The following is a 14,370-nucleotide window of genomic DNA, read 5'->3' as shown; positions in this document are numbered from 1 at the left end:
TCCGAGTAACATTCACACACAGTATACCACACTCGCTAGAGTTAAACTTTAATCTCAGAGCGCCCCTCCCCCACTCCTGGCCCCCACCCTACTCTCCCGCACCCAGGGCCAGGGCCGGAGAGTGAGGCCCCCTGCCCCCTGCCATGGGTGGGAGAGGGCCCTTTAAGGCACCTGTTTGGGTCGGGGGACAGGAAGCTGGTACCGTCCTAGGTACAGGACAGACTTTGATGGACAGGCTGTAGTTGGGTGGAACCTATGGGGGGCGTCAGACGCAAAAAAAGCAGGACCGGACTATCCCCGTGGGGCTCCGGACACAAGTGTCAGGACTCGGGCAAAAACAAAGGAAAAACCCAGCCCTAGTAGTGTAACAAACTCAAGGCCTCTGGCCAACTCTGGGTTCGGGAGGGCTTGGCCACGCCCCCAGGAGGCCAGGGCCAATCGGATGGGGAGTTCTGGAAGGGCGGAGCCACCACCCGGCCCCGCAGCCGGGCTCCGCGCTGCGGCTGCAGCGAGCCGTGGGTACGCGGTAAAGCTTCTGTTGCTAGTAAGAAACGGAGTTGACCCACTGAGCGTTAGAACTAGCCCCCTCCAAACCGGAGCGAGCCGATCCCGTAAAGAATTGTCCTGTCGCTGGCAGAGGAAGGCTCGAAAACCCAATGGCCGGAGGGCCAGCGGCCCTTCTCCGGCCCTCTGCCCTGCTCAGTATTTCCGCTTCAGCTTCTGGAAGTCGCTGGTGTTGAGCCGCGGCCGCGGCAGGTCCCCGAAGACCTGGGTGTCCTCGGCCTCCCGCAGCACCAATGCCCGCATGCTAGCGGCGATTCGGTCCAGGTCGGGTGAGGAGGGCTGGAGGAACGAAACTCAGTGGCTCAGTGCGCAGACGCCGCCTCCCGGAATCCCTCCTGCCCAGATTGTCCAGCAGGCCGTGCACCTGAACGTCCCCCCCCCCTCCAAAGCCCTGCCTGGGTGCCAAGGTCCCCGCCTGGATCCCGCGGGATGCCATACAGGCCCTGGCCCTGGGAAGCTGGAGGAAGGCTTGTGTCCTCCCTCAGTGCCCCGTTTCCCCCTCTGGCTCGGGGAGTTTTCTGTGAAGGATGGATCAGGCCAGCACAGCCTGAGTGGGCCACACACTTGGTGTTGGGAGAAAGGAATCTTGGGACCCTGAGCCTATCTGACCCCCCCCCCCCCAATTAAATAAAACAGACAAGGGGCCTTCTTCCTAAAGCGCAGTGGGGTCCTGGGATGGAGAAGAGAGCCTCACTGGCCAAGGCAGGGAGCTCCCTGCAGCAGACCACTCTCGGGCATCCCATCTGTCTCCCTCCCCCCTCACCGGGCCGTTTTCCTCATCTGACGATCGCGCCTCTGTCCTCTTCTCCTTGAAGGCCCACACTGGCACCGACACGGGTAGGGACTTGGCGTACTGCTGGGTGGGCAGGGCTGCGGCCGGGGGCTTGGGGCAGGCTGGGGGACCGGCGGGGGTCTCCTCACTCAAGCTGCCATCTGTGACACAGGGAGGCTTCAGCTTCTGTCCCCCTACCCTCGGCCTGGCCTCCTAAGGCTTGGACAACCCAGGGTCCTCACCATCTGTGCTCTCCGGGTCTGACTCGCAGAAGGGGGGCAGGTCCTGGAGAGTGGCATCCTCATCCATCATGAAGAGTCCTGTGGGTGAGACAGGCGCTGCAATTGGTCCCTGCGCCTCAACACTCCTCATCTGCTGACTGGTCACGCAGGGTCCCTTCCATATCAGGTGACCACTACTAGCTTCAACATGGACCCTGCTTGGGACTATGTAACCCAAAATAGTTAAAAAAAAAAAAAAAAAAAAAAGGTGGTCTGGGCACAAATCAAAGACCCTGTGGCCATAGCACCTGGCTCCATCACACGCTGGTTTTCTTGGGAAAGAGGAGGTGGCCCGCAACAGGCAATGATAGCAAATGAGTAATTCTTACTCACCCTCAAAGCCCTGTGGTTACAGCAGTCTCTAAATCCAGCTGCCCAAAGTGGGATTCCATGGGGCATGGGAAAGGCCTGAGCCGAACCCCACGTAAAGAGTGCCTGGACCCTCCTCTGGTCCTGGCTTCCTTAGATGTGACGGTACCCCCCACCCCCGGCAAACTTCTCCACCCTCCACGAATGGGCCAGCAGCCCCTACCCTTTCTTTCCAGAGACGCCTGTATCTCTCAGAGAACCATACCGTGTTCCCTGCAGTTGGACCTTGTGTGAGGCTGCGAGGGAGCGCTGTCCTAAGGATGAATCAGGACAGGTGTCCAACGCCCAGCAACCCCACCCCAGCACCAACTCCATCAGCTCACCTCCATTATCACTTCCGCCCAGCCGTTCCCCAGAGGTCTCTGTCTCAGTGGGCTCGTCCTCATCTTCCTCATCATCCTCCTTAGCCAGGGCTGGCTGAGGTGGAGGGCTAGAAGCAGGGCTGGGTGGCTGTGGTGCTGGTGGGGGACCAGGCCGGGTGGCGGTAGCGGCCCTGTGTGCCTGTGCGATGTCGTGGAGGCAGCGGCGGGCGGCCTCTGCCAGGGCTCCGCGGCCATGGGCAGCATAGGCACAGGGCCCTGGGCGGGGTGGCGGTGGTGGCGCTGCAGTCAGCAACACCAGCTCTGTGCCAGTGCGGGCCCGGAAGCGCTCGGCGGCCCCCACAACAGCATCCCACAGTTCCTCCGGCCGCCCAGACGCCATCCGCGCCCTGTGGGCCAGAGCAGGACAGAGGGGCTGAGGCTGAGCTGCTGCTACCATCTACCCACCCTGAGGGTTGACTGCCCCAATGCAACTCCCCCCTTCCATGGCGCGCACCACCCCTCCCCCAAGCCTGCTTCCCCAGGGACCTATACTAGCCACCATCAATCCCAGCCCTAGGTTTCATCATGGCCCCATTCCAAAGTCTTGAGTCTTCATCTTTGTTGGCCATGAGCTTTGTAGTAGCCAAGCTGCTCTGTGGTTATTTCAGTCTGGGTTCTTCCTATTTTCTGAGACAGGGTCTGAAGTAGTCAGGTTGGCCACAAATTCACTATGTGGATTCTCATGTGTGCAACCCCTGAGTGCTGGGTCACACATGCACACCACCACACCTGGTTTATGGGGTGCTGGGAACTGAACCCAGGACTTCATGAGGGCTGCCTGGCACCAGCTAGGCTGCATCAAGGCCTGTCTACTTTTTAAGACAGGGCTGACATGTCACAATCCTCCTTCCTCCGCTACCCAAGCAGCTGGAATCAGAGGTGTGAAGTACCCCACATCCAGCCGGACAAAAGCCTTTGAAGACTTACATAAATTTCATGTGTACCTTCTTTTCCAGGGCATGTAGGATGTTAATACACATGTGAGCCAGGCATGGTGGCATACACCAGAAATCACAGCACTCTGAGGCTGAGGAAACACTATCTTGGTTTTGCGGTCAACCTCAGACAGAGACCAGTCTCAATGAAAACCACAGGTGACGCATGGTTTCTGTAGCACAGTACCCTGGGCACTGCCAGACTGCCACCCTTCACTTGATCCAGCAGGCCTCTTCCACTGCGGTGGAACTCTGCCTTCCAGACTCTCTAGGACCAGATGGACCCCATACTCAGCTCATTGGCCTTCAGGTCATTTGGTGAGGGAGATGCCCCTCCCCAGGTCCCCTGCTGGGCTTTCAGGGCCACTGTCTTTGGACAGGGCTGAGCTCTGGGCTGAGGGTGGGCAAAGGAGGGTGCAAGCGGCTCTGCGCTCACCACTGGCTTTTACACTTCTTTGGGCCCCGATATTTAGGGAATCTGTGGAGCTATGACAGCTACACTGCAATCCCCTTTCCCACCACACAGGGAACTCCGGGAGGGCAAGAATCTGGGTCGCCACCAAGGCAGACTCAAACCTGTACCGTGACCATGGACCACTGTGTCTCTCTTCCCCACTAACCAGAGTGCGTGCGCAGGGGAGGACCCTCCTTGAGAGGTAGTGTGCACCTCACCACAGGGGGATTCAAGCCAGCCAGGGCCACGGTGGAGAACCTGAAACCCGAGGGCAGTTTGCAAGCCCTCTGTCACTCACAAACCCCACCCCAAACAAAAGAAAACAACAGCAGGTTGCTGAGACTCCACACTGATTCACCGAGGTGAGAGCTGAGCATGCGCCGGACCAGGGGTCAGCACTGGTGAGCGAGCTCTCATTCCCGCGACACGGGGCAGCAGTGGCCACCCTACTTCCACACTCAGGAACATTGCACCCTGACTCTTGCACCATTGCCAAGGGCTGTCTGTGTCCAGAGCCCTCTACCAATCCTGAGCTCCAATCCTGTCCGCCTCAAGAGACGACACCTCCCACCCCATCTTTCCACCGAGGAGAGAGCTGCACACACCTGACATAGGCAGAGACGAGCTGTAGGAGTTATACTGTCTGCTGAACCCACACTTTAGGAGGCACACAGTGACTCCTACACCCCCCCACACCTTTCCTAGCTGAGGCTGGAGACTGGAAACATCAGGGTCAGGGCAAGGCAGGTGGCTGGTCCAAGATGGCACAAAGCCTGGGTCCTCACTTCTCTGAGAGTAGAAGGGGGCGGAGGATGGCAGGACCCGGTGCCTCTGCACTAGTTCTCGGGGCTAGCCACAGCAGCAGTGGGGAACCCGGTGAGTGGCTTTTGAAGGCGGCTCCAAGGAGGGCGACTTACTGGACCTCCCAGGCCTGTGGCCTCCTATGAGGTGAGACTCAGGGGCAGAGCCGCAAGGGGGAGCTGTCCAGCGGGAAGGTGCAGGCCTCCCAGGACAGGTGTGGCAGGAGATCCGATCCCACCACCGAAGGGCCGGGGGGAAGGGGGGCGCTGAACCACGCCCGCGGCCCAGCCAGGACCCTTCTCTAGGAAGAAAACAGGAAATCCCGCCCCCGGCGAGGATGGGACCGGAAGTCCCGCCCGTGGGCAGCCCCTCACCCACCAGCGACCCCCCCAACAAGCCGCACGGTCGTGGATCACCGTCGATGTGAGGGTCCCAGCCCGCTTGCACCACCGACGTCAAGCCTGATTAGCATTCGTCGCGAGTCAGACACGAGGGGCTGCGCGTTAGCCATTTCTGCACTCGGCCAAGGGTCGCATGGTGATCACTGCCCCCTGGCCCACGCAGGCCGTCCCCTTCCCATGGCCGCACGCCCTCCCACTGCCCCTTAACCTGAGGAAAGCCAGATCCTCCCCAAACCCCAGCTCACAACGCCGCCTCCACTCACGTGCCCGTAGCCAGCATGGCCGGCCAGGCGCCGTCGCCGCCCTCAAAAGGCATGGCGGCTTCTTGCGTCACTTCCGTGCAGCTGCCCCGCCTCCATCGTGTACACTCCGCCTCCCTTATCCTGGACGCCCCAAATCAAAATAGCAACCAGAAGCTTCATCTGCAAGCAGTGGGCAATGGCAACGGTGCAGCGCCCACGGAGAAGATGGCAAAAGACTTCAGCGACGCCGTTTCGATCTGCCCGCAACAAATACGGCCGCGCGCCCGCGCTCACACATGGCAGTAAGCCAAGGCAAGCGCCCTGGCTGGCGTCCCTCGTTCGTAATCAACTTCTAACCGAGAAGTGGAGGGAGGCGGCTCCGGTCCGGCGTGGTAGTCAGTGTGGCTTCAGATGCCTAAGCGTACGGGCTCGCCCTCGCTCCGCCACCCGCTCCCCACCCCGCTCGGGAGCACGGAGCTGGCAGGCATTCAAGGTGGTAGCGTTTCTTGCTTCGGGTTGCCCAGCTTAAAAATGGTGGCACAGCCCTCTTCCCACGGTGACTCGGGAGCCTAGGGGAACTTCGTCTCCAGGGGCCTGACGCCTGCACCCCTGGTCCCGGGACTCTCGCCGCCTCGGGCGCTACACAGCTCCTCTCACCTCTTCCCCCGCCCCGCCCCGCCCCGCCCCGCCCCGCAAAGAGATGCTAGTGCCCCGCATTAACATGGCTTCCACTGCGCCGCTAGGGCTTGCCCTCGAGGAAGATGGCACACTGTTGACTTCGGTGCCAGTATAAAATATGGAGAGAGGCAAGGAGGCGTTCGCTGGTGACGACGAGTTACTGGCTCCTGGGCCCGCCTACTTGTTTACTTCGTGGCGAGTAGTACACTGCGCCTGCGCCGTCTCGGGACCCTTGCCAACTGCGCTGTCTGCACCACGTGATGTGGATCGTCACCTTTCAATCACCCTGTTCAGACTGATGGTTTCACCCACTGCAGCTCTACGACTTTAGGGGCGCTACCATTATCTGGCCTGAAAGGGAGGGTTCTTTCCGGATATGACACCACATTGGCCCGGAAAAGGAGGAGATCGGGGCAGTGGAACCTCCGCGGTGGCTATGGAAGGATCCAGCTACAGGGTAAGACTTTGGAACTCACTTGTCTATAGGCGACTCCACCCCGCGATGGTCTGCTTCCGCTGTGCAGGCAGTAGGCAGAGCTAATTTAGCAAGCACTATTTCCTGGTAAAGACGCTGTCACTCTCCACGGTCAATAAGTAGACTCTACCTTAGCCCCTCCCCTTGGGGAAACTCAAGCCCAACCCGATCGCGGTGCGGACCTTAAGTTTGGCACGCCCCATCCTAGCTGGTCAGTCAGGGTCTTTGGACCTCGCCCCTGGGAATGCTGCTTCCTAGACCCTGGCGCTCACCATGCTCGCCCCTAGGTGGTATTTGAGAAGGGAGGTGTGTACCTGCACACCAGTGCTAGGAAGCACCAGGACCCGGACTCTCTCATCGCGGGTGTCCTCCGTGTGGTGGAGAAGGTGAGCCGGGATGGAGGTGGCATCTGTGGGAATTTTGGATTGACGGCTGAGGGCAGTCGGGCGCCTTTACTAAGTCCTCCCCACGTCCCTCAGGACAGCGACGTCCTTCTGCACTGGGCTCCGGTGGAGGAGGCTGGAGACCCTTCCCAGATCCTCTTCTCCAAGAAGGTAGGCACTGCGCTTCTCTTCACCGCTCGAGCAAGGCAGGGGGTACTCGGGGACCTGTGAGCCTGTTGCATGGTGAGATGATCTGATGTCCTGTTCTCTTGGCTGCTTGGAGAGCCCTGTTGGGTGAAAGACCGGATTCCTGTTTCTTTGCCCTCTGGTCTATAGTTTCGTTTGGTCGCTTTTTTTTTTTTTTTTTTTTTTTTTTTTGCATTTATTCTTGCGGGCGCACACGCATGTGAGAGAGAGAGAGAGAGAGAGAGAGAGAGAGAGAGAGAGAGAGAGAGAGAGAGAGGGGCGCTGTGGATACCTGAAGAAGCAGTTTCTCTGCTTTCACTGAATGGACCCAGGGATTAGACTCACGTTGTCAGGTCTGGCAGCAAGCACTGAGCCAGCTGACTAGCCCAGAGATTTAGTGTCTGTGGTGTGAATGTAGGGCACGTGTGCCCTGCCTGTAGGTGCATGAAGAAGCCAGAAGATGGCGCTGCAGACACATGCTGGAAACTGGTGTTTGTGATCGCGTAGCAAGCCCTGTTAACCACCAAACTCTTTTGGCCTTATTTATTTACTTATTCATGTGTGTGCTACTTAGAGGAGTCATTCTTCCTTCTTCATGAGTTCTGTGGGCTGAACGCAGGTCATCCATCTTAGCTGCCAAGCCATCTGGCTGGCCATGCTCTACAGTATCCCTTCTGTCAACCCATCAGCAGTCACAGCTGGTCACAGTGGCAGTGGCCATCACTCAAGGCCCTTCATTGACTTGCAGTGAAAAGTCAAAAAGAAATGAGCAGAACCTTGGCAAGAGCGCAGAGTTCTGAGAGTGCGGATGTGACCCCGTCCCTTGTAACTGAAGTCTGGACTGGCTCTTTCTCCACCACCATGGGTGGCACTAAGCAGGCTTCCTGCCCCCTCCTGCCTCTGTCCCTCCTTGCACGGAAGGGGCTTTCAGGCTGCAGCTGGAGACCCTTGAGACCCCAGTCCTTCATTCCTGTATCTCTTCTCCAAGGACTCAAGTGAGCCCAGCACCACAGACGAGGAGCCTACCTTTGACCCAGGGTATGAACCTGACTGGGCTGTCATTAGCACAGTGCGACCACGGCCCCACCCAGCCGAGCCCAGGGGAGGTAGGTGGACCTGTGCCACAGTGCTCTGGTGGACCACATCTTGCGCTTAGTTAATCCTGGTTCCAGAGGCAAGGTGGCTTCCAGATGCTTCCTTTCTAGCCTGAGAAAGAATGGCTTGGATCTAGGTGTACTCTGAATTCTCTTAAAGGTTTCTAGGCGTGTGGTTGTGGAAGAGCTAACAGGTAGCTAATCACAGGGTCATTTTCTGCCTTCCTTCCTTCCTTCCTTTCTTTTTTCCTTTCTTTCTTTCTTTCTTTCTTTCTTTCTTTCTGTTTTTGGAGACATGGTCTCACTATGTAGCCTTAGCTGGCCTTGAACTCAAAGATCTGCCTGCCTCTTCCTGACAAGTACTTGAGATTAAAGGTGTATGCCACTGTGCTCCATCTCCCAGATCTTTTCTTGTGGCTCAAGTAGGATCTAGAACAAAGAGGGCATGAAATGTGAGATAGCTAAAAGGAATAAAGCCTTCAAACTGAAGATTGAGGGAAGCCAGGAAAGGTTCTGGGATATTCTGGAACAGACGCAACATGTCCACCCTGCTTCTTTCCAATTATAGGCAGCTTTATTTCTAAGGAAATGCCAAGCATCCCAGAGTTCTCAGAGGCCTGGTGGAGGGCAGCTTCCACTAAAGCTTCGGAAGACGGTGCTGTGGAGAACACACCACTCAGACTGCACCAACAACACATTGCTTTCCCTTAGGTGCAGAGCCCAGCTGCCCCCGGAGCTCCTGGGCCTTCACCGTGAGCCTGGGGGAGCTCAAGTCCATCCGCAGGTCCAAGCCAGGCCTCAGCTGGGCCTACCTGGTCCTGGTGACGCAGGCTGGGGGCTCCCTGCCTGCCTTGCACTTCCACAGAGGAGGTACCCGAGCCTTGCTGCGGGTCCTCAGCCGCTACCTGCTGTTGGCCAGGTAAGGCGCTGCCTGCACCTGCGTTGAACCTGCGAGCCAGCCTGTCTTTGTGTAGCTGCAGCTGGGGTCTGAGGACAGTGAGCGAAGCACAGTTCTAATGGAAAGGCGCAGAAAGATCCAGGCCTGTACACTTACAGTCCCAGTGTTTGGAGGGCTGTGACAGGAAGATGAACAGTTCAAGACCAGGGTAGGCTACGAGAGCCTGAAAGTGAGGGCAGGGAGGGCAGAAATGTCCCATCTTAATGGGACTTCAGGAGTAAGTCTCCTGGTGCATAGAAGGTATCTCTTCATCCCCAAGTTAGTCCCATGGGCCCAGAAATGCAAACGCCTCATTGGCCTCCAAGGCCCAGCTCTGGTCTGGAGCCTTTCCTTGCAGTAGCGTTTGGGGAAGGAGAAAGGGACTGTAGTACCTTGGGCCAGTATGGCCAGGCTGGCCCAGTACCTAGGGGCCGTGGCCTCCCTCCTGCTCTCCCAGCTCTCCGCAGGACCCCCGCCTCTACTTGGTCTTCCCCCACGACTCCTCTGCCCTCTCCACCTCCTTCCATCACCTGCAGCTCTTTGACCAGGACAGTTCCAATGTGGTGTCAGTGAGTATCCCAGAGCCAGGTGCAGGGCACCCATGGGTGTGATGGGGACCATCTGGAGGGGCAACTCTGATACCTGTTGCCTGTCCCCAGCGCTTCCTCCAGGATCCCTACTCCACCACCTTCAGTAGCTTCTCTCGAGTGACCAACTTCTTCCGGGGAGCCCTACAGCCGCACCCTGAGGGAGGCTCCTCCCCTGACCTCCCTCTGCTGCCAGACGATGAGCCAGAGCCTGGCTTCGAGGTCATCTCCTGCGTAAGTGTCAGGTGGCTCTGTTTGGGACTTCCTGTTGCCCCACACAGGCATGTGACTTCGAGAACTCTCTTTTCTGCTTGGTGTACCAGGCTTTTTCTCTTGGGTTACCAGCCAGCTCCGCAATCATGACATAGAGACTTAATTAGTTAAGAAGGCTTGGCTTAGCTGAGGCATGCTTCTGGCTAGCTCTTTTAACCTAACCCGGTCCTCTTTATCTACCTTTTGCCTCGGGGCTTATCCCCTTTCTTGCTCTCACGAGCTTCTTGCCCGAGGCATGTCCCTTCTCCTGTCCTCTTCCTCCTCTCTAGCCCAGATTCCTCCTCATATTTATTCTCTCTGACTGGCTGGGAACCCCTCCTACCCTTTCTCCACCTACCTATTGGCCATTCAGCTCTTTGACCAATCATAGGGAAAACAAATGTTAACACATCTTCACGTAATAAAACACACAAATGCAGCAGAAGCAAAAATAACTCACCTTCATATAGTGAAAGTACTATTCTGCAGCATGAACAAATGTAGCACATCTTTCTAGTTAAAATAATATTCCACAGCACCCCGGTAACATGAAAGCAGTATCTGGAGCTGCCGGAAAGTGGCTTCACCGAGTCTCATGTACTGGGCCAGCCATCTAGTATATCTGGTGGATGTTTCTCTTGTGCAGAGGATCCATGTAAGCCAAGGGCTCTTCCATGCTAGGCAGGTTCTATACCACTGAGCCAGATCCCCAGCCCTCACTGGTGACCTAGACACCACTCCCCTTCGGCAATAGTTTCCCAACCATCTGACACTGGGTGTCTCCATTTTCCAGCCTAGCCTCTTGCCTCCGGCCTGACTTTGGCTGCTGCTCTTCTCAGATGCCTTCTTTTCTGGAAGCTTCCTGCTGATCCCTGGTATGTAGGGTTCCTCCAGCTCAGGAGGGCTTGGGGCTCACCTACCCCGTGTCGTGCAGGTGGAACTGGGGCAGCGTCCCACAGTGCAGCGGGCTCCTCCAGTCACGGAGGAAGAATGGAGCCGCCATGTGGGTCCCGATGGTCGCCTGCAGAATATCCCTGAGTTGAAAAGCCGGATCTTCTCAGGGGTGAGTGTCAGGGGATATAGGCTGGGGTGGGCTGACCACTGGCCAGGAGGAAGCCCCCTGACCTGTCTGCTCCATTGCACCCCCAGGGTCTCAGCCCTGGCCTGCGGCGGGAGGCTTGGAAGTTCCTCCTGGGGTACCTTAGCTGGGAGGGCTCAGCTGAAGAACACAGAGTGCACGTAGGGAAGAAAACGTGAGTGAGCCGTGCAGCCCCACCCTTCCCACGCCTCTGCCCTAGGCTTGGGCTTCACTTATTCCCTTGGTCTACATCAGGCTGTCCTAGAGCCAGCACAGGCCCTGCCGCTTTGTAGGGCTGGTGTGAGCTCTACTGGAGTTTCTTCCACGCATGCTGGGTTGAAGCCACTCTAGGCAGTGAACAGCCTCATTCCCGGGTGGCTGCCTCCTTTTCGGTCTGCTGCTATGGTCTGTAGTTACAGCTTCGCAGTGGCTGTCAGCTCCTCTCTGTGGGTGTCGTGCACCTGCCATGTCGGACCCCTTGTGAGGACCTGAGGGTGTCTCGGTGCCCCTGGACGTGCTTTTGAAGCCGAGGGACAGACACGATCGGAAGCCCACAAGGAGAGAAACGGGAGGGGCGGGGACCAGGTGGCCTGTGTGCAGGGCCGGGCAGGGCCTGGGGAGCCCTGGTGTGGGCAGGTGTCCCTCCAGGCGTCCCTGGGGCCGTGCCGGGACTTCCATGTCCCTCTCCCGCAGGGATGAGTACTTCCGGATGAAGCTGCAGTGGAAGTCTGTGAGTGCTGAGCAGGAGCGGAGGAACTCCCTGCTGCACGGATACCGCAGCCTCATTGGTGGGCGGGGCGGACGGGTGGGCGGGAGCCGCAGTGGGGAAGGCAGGACAGGGAAGAGGTCTTGGGGCCTTCTGGCTCTCGCTGGGAGGTTGGGTAGCTTTGGGGGCGGCAGTGATAGGTTCTGGGGAAACCCCCACCCCCGCTGCAGCGTGAGCCTTGAAGCTGAGGGCTGCCAGCATGCAGGGGAGTAAGGCTGGGACCTGTGACCTTTCTCATGTTCCTACCATGTTGGGACCCCACAGAGAGAGACGTGAGCCGCACCGATAGGACTAACAAATTCTACGAAGGCCCTGAGAACCCAGGGCTGGGGCTGCTCAACGACATCCTCTTAACCTACTGCATGTACCACTTCGACCTGGGTGAGCACTGCGCCGAGCGGGAGAAGGTGGGCGCCTTGGGTGCTCAAGGTGCAAAAGCTGACCCTGTCTTCTCCCAGGCTACGTCCAGGGCATGAGTGACCTCCTGTCCCCAATCCTCTTCGTTGTTCAGAACGAAGTGGATGCCTTCTGGTGTTTCTGTGGCTTCATGGAACTTGTGGTGAGATGCAGCGCGGGGGGGGGGGGAGTGTCAGGGACAGCCGCTAAGGTATCCAGGCTCTGCTCTCACACCCTCATGCTCCCTGCAGCATGGGAACTTTGAAGAGAGTCAGGAGACTATGCAGCGGCAGCTGGGGCAGCTCCTGCTGCTTCTTCGCGTACTGGATCAGCCACTCTGTGATTTCCTGGGTAGGTCCTGTGAGCCACCGTCCAGTCCAAATCCAAATGAGACAAACGTCACCAAGTGAGCTGACCTTCAAAGCTTAGGGGGATGGGTAAGCCCGCCCGCCTTAGGCCAGGTGAGGGTTCCCTGGACCCTCACTCAGCCAGGGCCACTGTACTCTGGCTGTGAGCTCCTTGTTGCTTGTTTAATATGGAAACTGCTGAAGGGGCCGTGGCTCAGGTAGTAGGATTCTCGCCTACCGTGCACGGAGCCCTGGGTTTGATCAGCAGCGCCGCTGCGCACCAGTAACCTCAGCACAGAGGGGTCGGAGCAGGAGGCTCAGACACACATGGTGAATGTGAAGCTGGCCCGAGCTACATGAGACCCTGGGTGTGTCCTTGAGGAAACTGGGACCATGCTGGCCAGGAGGCCTTAGATAAGCACGCCACTTTCTGGGCAGAAGGAGACAGCTGCTTGTGTCCTGAAGTCTCCTGGAACCCAGCTTCCCTGGGCTTGTACAGTTCTGTATATGTCCTGCACTTGCAGGAGAGCCTGAGGACTGGTCCTGCTCACCTACTAGATATGCTAATCACCTAGACTGACCGGGAGGAACTGTGTCCTTGGTAACACCCTCACTGACATTCTCTGTGAGTGATGGTGACCCGTCTTTCCGGCACGGCCCCGCTTGCTTTCCTGGGTGTAGTACGTGGTCTAAATGTGTGCCTGCCCCCTAGCGCAGAGCGGTGGCACCATCCTACAGCGGCAGATCTCATGTCATTTGCCTACCGCAGCTGCTGAGTACATTGTGATGTGGACTAGGGCCTGGTCAGCGGCTGTGGGCAAGGCTAACCCCGTGTCCTTTAGATTCCCAGGACTCGGGTTCCCTGTGCTTCTGCTTCCGGTGGCTGCTCATCTGGTTCAAGAGGGAATTTCCCTTCCCCGATGTCCTTCGGTTGTGGGAGGTGGGCAGCCAGTTAGGGTGAGATGCTGGTGGAAGGGTTGGGGGGTGAAGGGGGATGGGCAGGTCAGAGTGGGGCTTCAGGCTTCCTTCTGACACCTCAGGTGCTGTGGACTGGGCTTCCTGGCCCCAACCTGCACCTGCTGGTGGCCTGTGCCATCTTGGACATGGAGCGGGACACGCTAATGCTGTCTGGCTTTGGCTCCAACGAAATCCTTAAGGTGAAGCTGGGTTATTCCCTCCCTCCCGCTGCCTTGACTTGGATGTGTGTGTGGCTGGCCTTGGGATTGTTGGCTAGATTGCCTTGTGTGCGTGGGATTGGAACTGCTGTCATTACACCTAGTAGGTTTCCAGCCCTCCCCTGCCTGGGCCCTGTGGGGGGGGCCGAGCCTGCTCCCCTGCATCCCCACAGTGCGGGCATGCACCTTACTCTCCCTTACTCTCCATGCAGCACATCAACGAGCTGACCATGAAGTTGAGTGTGGAAGACGTGCTGACGCGGGCAGAGGCCCTGTACAGGCAGCTGACTGCCTGCCCAGTGAGTCCTTCACCCTTAACCCCCAGGGCTGTCCCCAGCAAGCCTTCCCCACGTCCCCACCCTTCTGACTCCACCCCCACACATCACCTTCCCCCTTGGATGCCCCCCCCCCCAGGAGCTGCCACACAACGTGCAGGAAGTCCTGGGGCTGGCGCAGCCGGAAGAGCCCAGTAGCCCATCTCCACCCATGTCGCCGCTGCCGCTGTCCACTCGGGCCCCACCGTCCCCAATGCCACGGCGTGAGGACGTGGTGGCCCAGCCTGACAGCAGCCTGGAGATCTTGCCTGAGGACGAGGATGGCACAGACTCCTAGCCCCTTGAACCTGATCAGTTCCCGCAGATTGCCAGGTCCTGAGGCCCACTGCACCAGGAGCCTTTAAGTCTGCCCGTGCAGTGGAGAGGGTCCTCTTGGAGGTCTTCAGAACCCTCCCACCAGCTGCCAGTGTGAGGCAATAAACCGTTCTTGTTTTGAGCTGGTGATCAGCAAGCCCTTGTTTTTCAGATCTGCTAATAGCCCAGGCTGGCCTCAAGGGAGT

General features: G+C 58.2%; 2 protein-coding genes across 6 annotated transcripts; one reads left to right on the top strand and one right to left on the bottom strand.

Moving 5' to 3' along the window:
• Positions 1-57: 57 nt before the first annotated feature.
• On the bottom strand, positions 58-6,358 carry Akt1s1 (AKT1 substrate 1). 4 transcript variants are annotated; one of them, XM_051174398.1, is made up of 5 exons: positions 6,336-6,358; positions 2,310-2,695; positions 1,579-1,656; positions 1,328-1,497; positions 58-843 (listed from the first exon to the last, which is right to left on the bottom strand). In XM_051174398.1, the coding sequence occupies exons 2-5, from the start codon at positions 2,686-2,688 to the stop codon at positions 700-702; spliced, it is 771 nt and encodes a 256-aa protein (XP_051030355.1). In that variant the 5' UTR covers positions 2,689-2,695; positions 6,336-6,358; the 3' UTR covers positions 58-699. The 4 variants fall into 4 exon arrangements, with proteins under 4 accessions (XP_051030355.1, XP_051030352.1, XP_051030354.1 ...); XM_051174395.1 differs by lacking the exon at positions 6,336-6,358 and adding an exon at positions 5,203-5,386; XM_051174397.1 differs by lacking the exon at positions 6,336-6,358 and adding an exon at positions 5,185-5,370.
• Positions 6,154-14,306, top strand: Tbc1d17 (TBC1 domain family member 17). 2 transcript variants are annotated; one of them, XM_051174393.1, is made up of 17 exons: positions 6,154-6,316; positions 6,622-6,720; positions 6,814-6,888; positions 7,892-8,009; positions 8,709-8,916; positions 9,392-9,503; positions 9,594-9,755; positions 10,708-10,836; positions 10,923-11,026; positions 11,545-11,639; positions 11,882-11,998; positions 12,076-12,176; positions 12,265-12,364; positions 13,203-13,300; positions 13,401-13,517; positions 13,748-13,834; positions 13,950-14,306. In XM_051174393.1, the coding sequence occupies exons 1-17, from the start codon at positions 6,236-6,238 to the stop codon at positions 14,145-14,147; spliced, it is 2,001 nt and encodes a 666-aa protein (XP_051030350.1). In that variant the 5' UTR covers positions 6,154-6,235; the 3' UTR covers positions 14,148-14,306. The 2 variants fall into 2 exon arrangements, with proteins under 2 accessions (XP_051030350.1, XP_051030351.1); XM_051174394.1 differs by lacking the exons at positions 13,748-13,834; positions 13,950-14,306 and having other exon boundaries at positions 13,381-13,513.
• The last annotated feature ends 64 nt before the right edge of the window (positions 14,307-14,370 follow it).

Source organism: Phodopus roborovskii, unplaced genomic scaffold, assembly GCF_943737965.1.
Source record: "Phodopus roborovskii unplaced genomic scaffold, PHOROB, whole genome shotgun sequence".
Lineage (NCBI taxonomy): Eukaryota > Metazoa > Chordata > Mammalia > Rodentia > Cricetidae > Phodopus > Phodopus roborovskii.
The sequence above is the reverse complement of the archived record's forward strand: the minus strand, read 5'-3'. Positions and strand labels throughout refer to the sequence as shown.